The sequence below is a fragment of the Aspergillus nomiae genome, assembly GCF_001204775.2.
Source record: "Aspergillus nomiae NRRL 13137 chromosome Unknown contig00029, whole genome shotgun sequence".
Lineage (NCBI taxonomy): Eukaryota > Fungi > Ascomycota > Eurotiomycetes > Eurotiales > Aspergillaceae > Aspergillus > Aspergillus nomiae.
In genome coordinates, this window is record NW_015378084.1 from 41,902 (window position 1) to 54,950 (window position 13,049).

Below are 13,049 nucleotides of genomic sequence, written 5' to 3' on the forward strand. Positions count from 1 at the left end.
ATCACATTCTTATATACCGGTTGACAACGCCTTCCATCAAACTAGTCTTCCAAGATCCTCTCAACATTTAATAATACTAGTGCCCAATCCTTAGCCTGTAGCCTCATTTTTCCATACATCAGCATTGGTTCACGTGACAGACAGCTGGCGGGGGTCTCCATACAGCTCTATAAATAAAAGAAAAAGTCGGTATGCGCAGGATAACCTGACCCAGAAATTTTCCTTCTGCTTTTCACGGGTTTCGTTATTTATTTACCTTGCATTAACCCGTGAAGCTGTACAACTTCCAGCCCTTGCGTTGCAATCATGATCGTTGATAAGATCCATGTAACCGACGATCTCCGAGTCGAGCGCCGTTTCGCTGATATCAACGGCAAGACATATGGTATGTGAATACCATTTTTCCAAAGCCGTGAATCTGGGCTGGAGATGAGGGTCTGGGTTTCTTGTTCCCCTGGATATACGACGCTGTAAACGTTGTGATTTGATGGGGGGTATATGAGCTGACGATATATGTTCCCGCAGGTTATCTCTACAGTGAGCCCGATACAGGGGTATCATATAGAGGGACCATCTTTCTTGTGCGTGAGACACCGGAATCACAAATTGTCTTTGCAAATAACGCAAAAGACAAAGGGAAAACAACCAAAGGCTAATTCATGGTTTTTAGCTTCATGGCTTTCCAGATCTGTCAATGGGGTGGCGGTATCAAATTCCCATGCTGAGGGATATGGGGCTGAGGGTCATTGCGCCAGACTGCCTAGGATACGGGAGGACGGTACGCGCCAGAATGCCAATTGCCGGGGATCTACCGGTATATTGACAATACAACAATGCTAACAATGCGGATAAACAGGACGCTCCAGAAGATCCACACCATTATTCGCACAAGAGGTGCGCCAATGATATCAAAGAACTCGCCTTCCAGCTTGGAATTTCCAAAATTATTGTCGCCGGACATGATTGGTATGTTCATGCTGCTCCTTGGACCTCAATTGCCGGTTTTAGACATCGATGTCAAAGTTGCTAAATCTCGATGTACATAGGGGCGCCGCTCTCGCATACCGTGTAGCCCTCTGGCACCCAGAGCTAGTAACACACATCATCACCGTCTGTGTACCATACGCCGCGCCAACGAGGCGATACTTTCGCCTTAAAGACATGGTAGAAAAGATAGCGCCTCATTTCTATTATCAGCTACAGTTCATCAGCGGAGAACTAGATAAATACGTTCAGACCAAAGAAGATATCAAGAGATTCCTCTCCGCCATGTACGGCGGGCGGACCCCTGAAAACGAAATGGCGTTTGATGCAGAGCTGGGCATTCTGCCCGACAAGTTGGCGCGTGTACTCCCCTCAGAGTTATTAAGCGAGGAAGTAGGTTATTGCCATTCTACCCCTCCACCAATAAACATAGGATCGGTTATGCTGATAGAGTTTCCAGGAACTTGAATACTATGCGGAGGAGTTCTCGAGGAACGGCTTCCATGGTCCATGTACGCTACCCCTTGTATTTGTCAATTGAGTTAAAGTTAAAAAAACGACTAACAAGTGCACCTAGTTAACTGGTACCGAACCCGGGAAATCAATTACAGAGAGGAACTCGCCATCCTCAACAAACACATCACTGCTCCGGTGCTCTTCATTCAGGCCCTCCGCGATACGGCTCTTCCGGCACATCTCGGCAGGGGAATGACCAGGACTATACCCCATATGACCTTCAAGCAGATCAATACCTCTCATTGGGCGCTATGGGAGAAACCAGGAGAGGTCAATGAGATCATTGCGTGGTGGTTGGAGGAGGTTGTGTTCCGAGACCCGAGGATGTTCAAGTTGTGATGGGTTTCGATGTTGATATGCAGACGCAGACGCTGGTGTGCTGTACATATCTGTAGTGTTATTCGTGTGACTTGTTTTACTATCCTTTGTTTGGTTATCTATATTGAGGACGGTGCCCTGACTATGTGCATTAATTATCGTTTTATTTGAGGGCTGTCCAGAATTGTATGGTTTAGATAATGTTTCGATGATGCTGTATAGATGTTCGATGTTTCATTGTGTGTATTGACTAGAGGAGCATTAGTTCGACTGGCACAGTGCAACAATACATGCAAGCACGTTAAACACACACCAAAAAAGAAAAAACAAAAAAAAAGCGTAACCCTCCAAAGCATTAGAATGTAAGTCAACATCGCAGTCGCAGACAGTCATCAGTACTTGAACACTTCGGTCTCAATTTGACATCCAACCTTCTCCAACCGGTCAATGAATTCCTGGCCCAAGGTAGCTGGAGTTACAAGGCCACAACGAGAGACTTTCTTCACTTTCTCTTCATTCTCCAGAATAGTCATGGCTGCCTCTGCCAGCAAGAGCCCCGTGAAAACATACATGGTTCCATCGTATTTCAACTTGCCAAGTGCACGCTTAGGATCTGGCGTGTCCTGATCAGCTGTCGCCACGGCACGGTACACCAGTCGGTCATTGATCGAGTCCTCCATGCGGGGTCCACTACCGGGCGCGTAAATATACTTCTTCAATAGCCACCGAACGGGGGGCAAGAGCAGAAGTAACAAGCCGGTGACGAAGGCAAAATGCAGTGCAACACCAATGAGCGCGTTCCTCACCCTAAGGAACTGTCTGAAATGGAAGCGACGCCCGTAGAACTCTGGCATCAACGTACTACTCCGATGCACGATAGTAATGTCGGCAATTGCTGTTGGAGCGGTGGTGAGAGTGCCCATGTCACGGACTGAGCGGACACCCAGCACTTTTTCCGCGAGTGGTTCGCTGGGAATAGATTTGGGTGGCGAGGATGCGGCGAGCGCAAACGGGTCTGCTGCTTTGAGTATATCGAGCAACGAGAGTGTATCAAACATAGTCATGACCGTCGCGAGAGTACCACCACTTGCCCCGGAGGACCTGGAACGTAGTTAGCACTATGCATTCGGTAGGGTGGTCAAGGAGCGGCTGGTATACTTCATTTCATCAATTGCGCACGTAATGTCCTTGGTATCGCAGGAAAGCTCCTCACGTATACGCTTAACAAGAGCCCAAGCCAACATATCTGCAGGAGCACTCTCGACGCCAACAGAGGGGATTATCTAAAACAGCCAGGGGATCAACATATGAGAACAGGCATAAGGAGATGGCACGCACTATAGCACCGTTTGACTTGGCAGTTTCATGGTATTTTTCGATGATACTCTTGATCCAGGGCGTTTCTCCAGTGCTACACAGATTAGCTATAGCGTCCACTGCCTGACTGTAATGAATTACCTACACATCAAGGTAATGCGTTCCGTTGCTGGCGCAAGCTTCAACTACAGGAGTAGAGTATAGGTGATATGGCCCAACGCAGTTGAGAAGCACACGGCCTTTCTGAGCGAGTGAGTGCAATTCCTCCCGATTGAGCTGGACAGCCAGAATTTCTAATGGTAGGTTAACAATGTTTGTTCTCACAGTAGTACAGATTCATATAGTACCTGGCTCGGCGCGGTCGGGGTTCAGATTCTTGAGTTCTTTGGCAACGTTCTCAATCTTCTGGAGCGAACGCCCTGCGAGAGCCCATTTTAAACCTGTGGGAAGGTTCTTAACAATATGCTCTGCACAGAGTCTACCTGTGTAACCAGTTGGGCCTAGAAGGATCAGGTCGAACTCCCTCTTAGACTCCATTGTCAAAGGTAGGGAGAATACACCGGCAATTGAGATTGAGCAAATTACACAGACAATTAGATAAAGTATGTATTCTTCAAGGAAAGATGCAGGATATACTAGTAACGTCGCGTAGATACAGATAGCTTAAGCATGGTTGCTCGGTGACGTGAGATGATCGCCTTGGCCGCTAGACTAACCAGAAGTGGAAAGGGCCCATCCAGCTGGATGTTCAGGTGACTAGACCCGCGAAAGAATTGTTCGGCAATTAGTATTCAATACAGGATACTCCTATGATGGGAGAATAATGTGCAAGGTATGTCCAAGCGTTCAATTCACAAGGCATACATGTATAGCATTGCACAAGTGTCAGCATTGCCTTGATAACATAATGTGGCAAAGAACCAATGACTACTGTTGTGCAAAGGCCTTTGGGTACATTTGAGGCCCTCTTATGTCATGCGGGCCAGACTAGCCGAGTTTGGCCTTGAAATTTTAGATAAGATAGAAAATATAGAAAATTGGCACGAAACATTGAAAATGAGAGGATTTCATGAATGTCTTGAGGCCTGAATGATTTGTTGTACAGACATACGTCTCATTCCTATCTTTTGTTTTACCACGACGTAGTATTTTGAAAATCTATTTTTCCCCCTCGATGTTGGTGGGAGGTTTACCCATTCAATTGTTCATAGTTCGCGCAGATACTGGTCACGTGATGAGCCAAGACTTGAACCCTAAGCGAGCCTGGACACCCACAACCGCTTCCACTTGAAAGCCTCAGTCTCGATTTCGACTTACCGCACTGTATCCATCTTCGACCTCAACAGCTGCACGGAGACAAGATGACCAAGCGCACTAAGAGTAAGTGCTCTATTATAGAGAAACACGCCTAATAGATAACTGGAAAATAAATCGAGACTAACATAATTCTCCAGAGGTCGGTATCACGGGTAAATATGGTACCAGGTATGCTCTTGCGCCCTTTCGCCTAGAATTCAATGTGAAGCCGATCGCCTTCCGATTCCGCACGATTAAATGAAGGATTCGAAATCGAGCTTTCGACGAGTTGGACAATGTATTGACGACGTGATTTAACAGATACGGTGCCTCCCTGCGTAAGCAGGTGAAGAAGATGGAAGTGTCCCAGCACGCCCGCTACGTCTGCACCTTCTGCGGTAAGAACACCGTCAAGCGCCAGGCTGTTGGTATCTGGGAGTGCAAGGGTTGCAAGAAGACCGTCGCCGGTGGTGCTTACACCGTCTCGTAAGTCGAGCCCCATCCTTTTTATTTTCGATGGCCACGGGGCAGTTCATACTGGACTGTGTACCGCGTGGTGAAGATGTGGGACAAATACTGATCGATCATTGTGCTACAGCACCCCCGCCGCCGCTGCCACCCGCTCCACCATCCGTCGTCTCAGGGAAATCGCGGAGGTTTAAGTGTCACGATGGGATTTTCTTTATCTTACGTTTGAAATAAAAAATAGCGAAATTCAAGATCTGGAAAGCTCCCAAGGGCTCCTCGTTACGAATACCCAGCCATTATCTGGACCGAATGGTACTTAACCAATAGACACAAATATAACCCGTGATCTCAGGTCTTCTACAAATAAGACTCCGTATCAGCTATCCCACATCTACCATGTCTGCTGCCTCTACCGCTCTTTCATTCGTATCACGCTGGATCTTTTTGTTTCGCTCACGATCACTCTCGAGTTCTTCATACGTGTGACCACGTCTTCTGACAGCACAAGACTGCTGGAATACATGTGGAGTAAACTCGTGCACCCAACGAGATAACCGTGCGGAGTAGGCCATCTATCTTTCGTTGGTTTGTGTTTCTATCTATGCGTCTTTTCTCCATGATTCTGCGTTCAAATGTAGCATATCGCTTTGCCCCTGTGAAGAATAAGGTTTCGACAAAAGCATTGCCCTCCCTGTCCAAGCACCGAGACCGGAGTACCTTCGGGTCAATTAACATTCCGTTTCGATCTACCTGTATTCAGCACTACAAGATGCTTTGGACAAGCTCTGGCAATATCAATTTTTCGTCGCATTCTTGTTTTGTCTCTTCCAATTCTAACGCGCAAGTTTATGTTACACAGGCGGTCTGATAGTAAGGAGAAAAGAAGAAGAAAAAACCAAGAAGAAAAAGAAAAAATAAATAAAGACAAGAGGGAGACAAGAGGGGCATGTCTCATAGTAGGGATGCAAGGGCACCTTTTCAGCTACAATAGTGTTCTGGAAGTCAAGAGTCAGCAACCTTCAGGGCGCCCAAAGTGCCTCGTCCGATTTTCCTAAACAATGATTCGCCTGGCGCCTGGTAGGTCACGTTGACGGCCAGACTGTTTTGCGTTAGACCAGACTTTAGGTCCACCCTCAAAAGGCCGGTTGCTTTCTCCCCACATCACTCGACCTGCTCTCTCTCCCTTCTCCTTCCACTCCTCTGCCTTTCATCCCTTTCTGCCAGCTGCTCTTCATGCCTTCTCTTAGCTTCCCTGCAGATAGTCCTGGCACAGAACCCTCTGTTAATGTCCGACACTTGTATTGTGTGTTTAGGAGACCTTGGCGAAAGCGCCAGCGATCCTCTTGCCGTCTCCGCCGAGGCCGCGCCAAGACTTGATGCTCAAGTAAACGGCAGGTCGACCGACACCTTCGTCAAGGCAGATGGCGTGGATGGCAGTGAGGATTCTGGTCAGATCGCCCAGTTACTCCCCTGTGGTCATATCTTACATAACAATTGTCTGAAGCCCTGGGTTGAACGAGCGAACAGCTGTCCAATATGCCGCCGCAGCTTCAACGTTGTGGAGCTCAGTGACCGAATCGGAGGTATGTTTCAGTCGCTACCTACCACCCTCAATTTTGTGGAGTCGGATGATTTTAGATACTAATTGAACGATTTTATCTTCAACAGGCCCCGTACTCTCCTCTTATGCTGTACAGGACCGCGTTCAAGTTGCGGATGTCGATCCTTCGATGGTGATAGAGTACATCGAGGAAGATGATCTTGCCGGGTTCTCACCTTGTCTGATATGCGGAGATTCTGATAACGAAGAGTTTCTCCTTCTATGTGATGGGTGCGATGCCCCCTCGCACACGTATTGCCTGGGGCTTGATACTGTCCCGTCTGGGCCTTGGTACTGTTCACGATGCCAGACCCAACGTGCTCGAGCGCTGTCCCCCGACAGTGCTGATAGGCCATCGCGGGCTCAGGACCGGCGCGGTCGCCGTACGAGGGCACAGCAGCGGCAGCTACAGAGCCGCAATCAGATGAACTCCCTTCACTGGGCTCGAGTATGGCAGTCCGTTTGGGATCACCTTAACATCGACTTGGATTTTCCGTTTGATGATGATAGGGCAGCCGAGCGTGCCCGACAGCAACAGCGACGGGAAGAAGCCAATCAGCGAGAGTTCCGAGCTTGGCAGCGTCGTTTTGAAGTTGCAGAGCGACAAGGTGGTAGTAACCGCTTCAGGGATACGGCTGCCTTACTCGATATTGAGGCTCCGCGACCATCGCGGCCACGTGTGCCGAGGGAGCCAACGCCTGAGCCCGAGTCTTTGGAAGAGATGAGGGCGTGGAATGCTTTTGAGAGGGCTCGTGAGATCGAGAATGATCCTAGTGCGGCCCGGAAAAGGAAGGAACCGACTATGTCTCCCTCGCCGGAACCCACAGAGCCCGAGCGGAAGCTAAAACGTCCACGAACCCGCAGAGCTGAAGACTTAGCTGCTTTAGCTACTCAGAATGGCGAGTCTTCCAGGGCTGCTGGTGCGCAGGCTTCCGCTCGAATCAACGCGGAAACCTCAAGCGAACCAAGCTTCCTTCAGTCCCTGTTGAAAGAAGTCGAGGACGCTTCGAACGACACCAATTCGCTTGGGAATTCTGCCCAGGTTTCAGTTGCAGCAACTGACCATGCTACTCCTGGGCCGTCTTCCCCATCAATCTCGCCCGTGCCATCTAACCAATCCTCACCCCGCCTATCCTCCACAACACCCCCACCTCACCCAAGGAGTAGGCCGATATCCCCATTACAGCTCGCGACACCCAATCATCCCTCGTCGCCACCCTTCTCGCCCGATGTTTCTCCAACTTCTACAGACGATACGCCGTCGCAAGGGTTCTCAGATAGCACCCGACGCCGGATTCCAAGGGCAGCATATCGCTCGAGTCTATTTAGAGCGAACGACAAGTCTCCGAGCCGGCCCAGCCTATCCTTAGCGGTCAAAAGCGACATACAGAAACTGGTCGGTGCAGCCTTGAAGCCATACTACCGTTCAAAGACTGTGTCGAAGGACGAGTACACTGACATCAATCGGAATATATCCCGAATGTTATATGAACGAGTGGGCGACGTTGAAACCATCGCAGCTGATGCGAAAATTGACCTGGAGACCATTGCCAAGGAGCAGGTTACCAAGCTATCGATGCCTTGAAGCAGAAACATAAGATGGAGGACAACAACCCTGTTGATGATAGTTCTTGACCCCTAATTCTGGACAGAGTTTAGCATTTTCCGGCGTTTACAGCGATATCTTGGTTCTACTGAAATGAGAGCATCCATTCGGCGTTCGGGCATGACCTTTAGCGAGCTTACGCATGTAAGATGCGTTTGGATACCCAGGAATATGGGAGTGACTGGTTTTGGACTTCACTGAGGCGGGTTTAAACATCTATAGCGACATTTTCTATTCTTCTATGTCTATTAATTGGCTACAACATTATCACTGCTAGCAACTCATAGCAGCTATACATGAATAAAGAACCGGAGCTGGTTTCCTAGTGAATGCGGTCTTCAAAAAAAAGGGGGGGGGGGAGGGGGTCACACATGGATTAGTAGTCCGCGCACGGAGTACTGGTACCACACACTACTTCTGGCACCGACCAAGGCGCTTCGGGTATTTCTTAGTCCTCATCACACCGCTATTATCGCTGAGCAATCTTCACAGGCCAAGTAGTCAATCAGAGTCTAACTAGCTACGTCTTTCAATAGACCCAAGGAATATGGACAAGGATGGGACATATGCACTTGAATAGAGTCTATGCACATCCAGAACCTCATATCACCTGTATGACGCGTCACGGTCCTCTGCCATTAGAAACACTTACTAAGAACAATGATGCCAATAACCCTAGTTTTACTACTAGTCCTCTGCATGTTTCAGGCGATCGATCAAGTCACCAAGGTAGATTACCTCCATACACTTCATTCTACTAGGGTTCTGGCGAGTGATTCTGATTTATTTTGGGCCAAAAAAAGACCCCTTTCCTCGTTCTTGGTCACATAGTGTCTGTTTTTCTCTTCGTTCGCGGAGGGTATATAAGTACTGTGGACAGCCAATTTATTCAAATCCCCATAGCCATCACACATGGTCATTAAGCGCCGGACTACGGCATACATATCTGCAGTATGCTCGTCTCCAAGATGGGATGAATATATGCACTATGCTAATCTGCATCTCTGATTAAGTTCGGTTTTCCCATGGGGAGGTCAGTGCCGCCTTCAGACAAAGACCATCTAACATCAGAAGCATCATTGTAGAACTCTTCATCACTCGCGTCTTAAACTATGACAATGATATCGTTGGTGAGTTATGAACTCTCCATCTTAAAGTGCTTTTTTTCTGGTTCCTTCTCCTATTGGGCCGAGTATACACAGTAGCGTATACGCACAAACTATAATCAGGAGGTTCCTTCGGATGATTTTCTCATGTATATTACTGTCACTCAATAGTTAGGAGACCGGATTAGTTGCTGTCACCTCCTGAGTAGTCTAATGATCATACCGTAGGAGTAACCTGTGCGAATTTAGAGGTGCAAAGCATCGTAGATATAGTAAACAAAAATTAGTATAAACTTTGTGGGCTGCGGATAGATTACCCGTTGAACCGGAAATACCCCGCGGCAATATTGAAACTCATTTTCATTCAGATATTGAGTTTTGTACAGAATTCGATCAACACAGATTAGCTGGATGGAATACGAATTACAATCTCTGGTGAATGGATTTCCTGCCCTAGGCCGTTCCAACGATTATCAATAGGGCCATACATGAAAGTGGCTTCGAGAGTAGTAACTGTGGCATGGGATGTAGATATATATAAATATATAATTGCAAGATTGCACCAGATATGAAACAGGAGAAATATTTTATATATAATGACAACTCACGGCTGTCACGTTCAAAACCCCAGGCAGCAGCATATAACACCTACACCTAATAGATTGATATGCAAAGCGGACTAACACTACTCAAAACGGTGAAAAAGCACACCATCAGGCCATGTCAACTATAATTTCCCGAGTTAGCCAGATCAGCAGCGCAGTGCCAACAGGACTCGATCAGAAACTCCCATAGGCTGATAAGTCAACATAGATGACTAAAAGAAATGTGAAATTTCCCCCGTATGTCGTTCTCTGGTGTTGCGGTATGGATGCATCCCATTTGCGAGCACGTGTCAGACGTCGGACATCGGCCATCGAACAATGTATAGCGCGAGATGAAGCCGAGACATACTACGGAGTATTAGCATCACAGTATATCTATAGAAGAGGTCACCGGAGGAAACAAACCCTTAGTCCAGAGTTAACTCCGAACGGGGATAAGTGGGTGGTTTGACTCCAGAAAACAAATCAAAGTGCCCCAGAGTGACCAGGGTCTGACCCTCATGTAACGGCCTTCATCGCGTATCTGATATGGGACCGGATAATCGGAAGCGAAAGCAGAGCATCTGCCGAAAGTGGATAGGGATGAAGTTAAGCCATCGGGAAGGGTGGAGACGGGGACCCAATAGTGGCCGTGGAAGCGCCATGGAAGTCGGGCCCAGTGAAGGGCCGAAAGGGCGAGAGGGCGAAAGCGCTAAGCATTTTCCAGTTTCCACCTCGTGGTTCTTGTGTCATTGTTCATGGCTCTCACCTCACGTCTTTCCCCATTCGTTAAATCCGACCTTGTCACCGATCTGTGGATTCTTCCGCATGTGTTCATTATGACAAATCTGCTGACATCAGACATATGCCCTCCTATTAATCACATTTTAGTTCATGGCTTGTACATTAGTAGGATCTGATGTAGGTAGATATCGGCATCGGGGTATCGGACTCGGATTTAGCAACAAAAACCAGACAGCTACCATGGTGGTGGAGCACGTACGTGCGCTGGGCAGCTTAGCAGCCATGGCTCCTCCTCTCATAGCGCTCCGTTTAACTAATGTATCGTCACTAGGGTGCAAATTTCTTATTCTATAGGCCCACCCCTGTGTAGCAAAAAATGCTTTATTATATTAGAAGGACTCCCCCCCCCCTCCTATGTGCCTGGGTCAGCTAGGCAGTAGGCTATAGACATTATTCACCTTGACTTTTTTTACCCTCTTGCAGGAGACCTAATCGCTGCTATTCAGAGCCTGTTGTTTGCTATACCTGTATCGAGTGATATTGGAGTCTGTGCCTTGACGTTTATCCCGCGCTTTCAACCAAAATGAGCGCCACCAATCGAGATGGCGCAACACAGCATGATCTACATAGCTCAGCTCGTCTAGACAAAGAAAACGAGGGACCGATGCAATCCTCGGACATCACTTTGCACTCAGATTCCTCCTCGTCGATCGAGGAAGACCCCGAAAAGAATGCTGGGGGTACTCAGAGCACGGACTTGGAGAGGTTGGAGAGATCGATGTCAACACCACATTCAAGAAAGGGACAAGAGGAAAAGGCTTCGGAGAAGGACCCGAATTTGGTAGAATGGGACGGCCCGGATGATCCAGAGAACCCCCAGAACATGCCAAAATGGAGGAAATGGGTTTTGACCATGACGCTGTCCTCCTTGACAATGTGGATCACTTTCGCCAGTAGTGTGTTCTCGACAGCAACCGTGGTGACAGCTAAGGAGTACAACGTTTCAACTGAAGTTATGACTCTAGCGACTAGTTTGGTGGTGTTTGGATTCGCAGTTGGGCCTTTGATGTGGTCTCCTCTCTCAGAATTATACGGACGGAGAATACCATTGTTTTCTGGCTATGCCATCTTCGCAATTTTTCAGATCCCGGTCGCAGTGGCACAAAATGTTCAGACAATCATGCTGTGCCGTTTTCTCATGGGGGTTTTTGGTTGCTCTCCCCTGGCTGTGGTGGGGGGCGCAATGGCCGATTTCTGGGACCCCGTGGATCGTGCCGTGGCCATTGCTTGTTTCTCAGCTGCGACTTTTGTTGGGCCCGTTATCGGTAAGTCTTCCTTCCATCTCCCGTTATTGTTTGCTTTGCGACATTGTAGCAAGACTGACAGGTCTCATTAGGCCCTATTGTGGGTGGTTTCATTACAGAGTCGCATCTTGGCTGGCGGTGGACAGCCTGGATCACATTGATAGCCTCTGCATCGTTCGGTACCTTTGCGCTGTTCACCGTCCCCGAAACCTATGGCCCGGTCATTCTTCAGAAACGTGCTGCTCGCCTGCGGCGGGAGACTGGTAACTGGGCATTGCATTCGTTCCTGGACGAGCATCGCCCGACGGCATCAGAAATCGTTACGAAATATCTTCTGCGCCCGGTCCAAATGCTGTTCCTCGAACCGATCCTGTTAGCTATGACGATATACCTGGCTTTTATCTACGGTATCCTGTATCTGTTCTTCGAGGCCTACCCGGTCTCCTTCATGGAAGTTCGAGGTTGGACGAATGGGGGTGTGGCAGGGCTACCCTTCCTTGGGATTATGATTGGAGTTCTCTGCGGTGTTGCCTTGATCATCTGGCAGACCAAGACGCGCTTTGCACGGAAACTGGAGAAACATGGCAGAGTTGTACCAGAAGAGCGCCTGGTTCCCATGATGATTGCTTCTGTTCTGTTGCCAGCTGGTCTCTTCTGGTTCGGGTGGACCTCGGATCCCAATATTTCATGGGTGCCCCAGGTAATTGCAGGTGTCCCCATCGGAATGGGTATCCTGGTTATCTTCATGCAAGGTCTTAACTACATCATCGACGTGTACATGATGTTTGCCAACTCAGCTATTGCTGCCAACACTCTCATCCGGAGTAGCTTGGGCGGTGCTTTCCCGCTCTTTGCCGTGCAGATGTACCATAGATTGGGTGTAAACTGGGCATCCAGTCTCCTTGGATTCCTCACGGTTGCTATGATACCCATTCCAGTCGTCTTTTTCTTTTACGGAGCGAAGATTCGTGCCATGAGCAAGTTTTCGCCGAAGTTCTAGATCAGCCGCTGCTAGACTTGCACAAGATCTTCCCCTTTCTCGTGGGAGCAAACGAGAGAAAAACAGTCGCATAACTCAGGTTTAATATGCATATAGTTAACTTTGATCATGAGCTCGGCGTTATAGTGTGGTATACAGGCGATAATGTTTATTTTACTTTTGGAAGTGTTGGTTGTATGCATGCATAGCGAGCGTACCCCCCACGA

General features: G+C 48.3%; 5 protein-coding genes across 5 annotated transcripts; 4 read left to right on the plus strand and 1 right to left on the minus strand.

The window, feature by feature from the left end:
- Window positions 1-306: 306 nt before the first annotated feature.
- ANOM_001907 (alpha/beta fold hydrolase) lies at window positions 307-1,839 on the plus strand (the record flags this gene model as incomplete). The annotated part of the gene is made up of 7 exons (XM_015547164.1): window positions 307-385; window positions 526-608; window positions 671-778; window positions 857-966; window positions 1,047-1,377; window positions 1,445-1,496; window positions 1,562-1,839. The coding sequence occupies 7 exons, from the start codon at window positions 307-309 to the stop codon at window positions 1,837-1,839; spliced, it is 1,041 nt and encodes a 346-aa protein (XP_015410458.1).
- Window positions 1,840-2,210: 371 nt separating this feature from the next.
- Window positions 2,211-3,756, minus strand: ANOM_001908 (uncharacterized protein; the record flags this gene model as incomplete). Its single annotated transcript, XM_015547165.1, has 5 exons — window positions 2,211-2,919; window positions 2,977-3,101; window positions 3,157-3,229; window positions 3,281-3,428; window positions 3,483-3,756. Coding segments are annotated over 5 exons (1,251 nt in total), but the record flags the coding sequence as incomplete, so codon positions are not given.
- Window positions 3,757-4,496: 740 nt separating this feature from the next.
- On the plus strand, window positions 4,497-5,093 carry ANOM_001909 (60S ribosomal protein eL43; the record flags this gene model as incomplete). The annotated part of the gene is made up of 4 exons (XM_015547166.1): window positions 4,497-4,515; window positions 4,590-4,620; window positions 4,753-4,917; window positions 5,030-5,093. The coding sequence occupies 4 exons, from the start codon at window positions 4,497-4,499 to the stop codon at window positions 5,091-5,093; spliced, it is 279 nt and encodes a 92-aa protein (XP_015410460.1).
- Window positions 5,094-5,980: 887 nt separating this feature from the next.
- On the plus strand, window positions 5,981-8,084 carry ANOM_001910 (putative PHD and RING finger domain protein; the record flags this gene model as incomplete). The annotated part of the gene is made up of 2 exons (XM_015547167.1): window positions 5,981-6,482; window positions 6,568-8,084. Coding segments are annotated over 2 exons (2,013 nt in total), but the record flags the coding sequence as incomplete, so codon positions are not given.
- A 3,038-nt stretch (window positions 8,085-11,122) lies between these two features.
- ANOM_001911 (MFS transporter) lies at window positions 11,123-12,843 on the plus strand (the record flags this gene model as incomplete). Its single annotated transcript, XM_015547168.1, has 2 exons — window positions 11,123-11,864; window positions 11,936-12,843. 2 exons carry the CDS (start codon window positions 11,123-11,125, stop codon window positions 12,841-12,843), a joined length of 1,650 nt encoding a protein of 549 aa, XP_015410485.1.
- Between the last annotated feature and the right edge of the window lie 206 nt (window positions 12,844-13,049).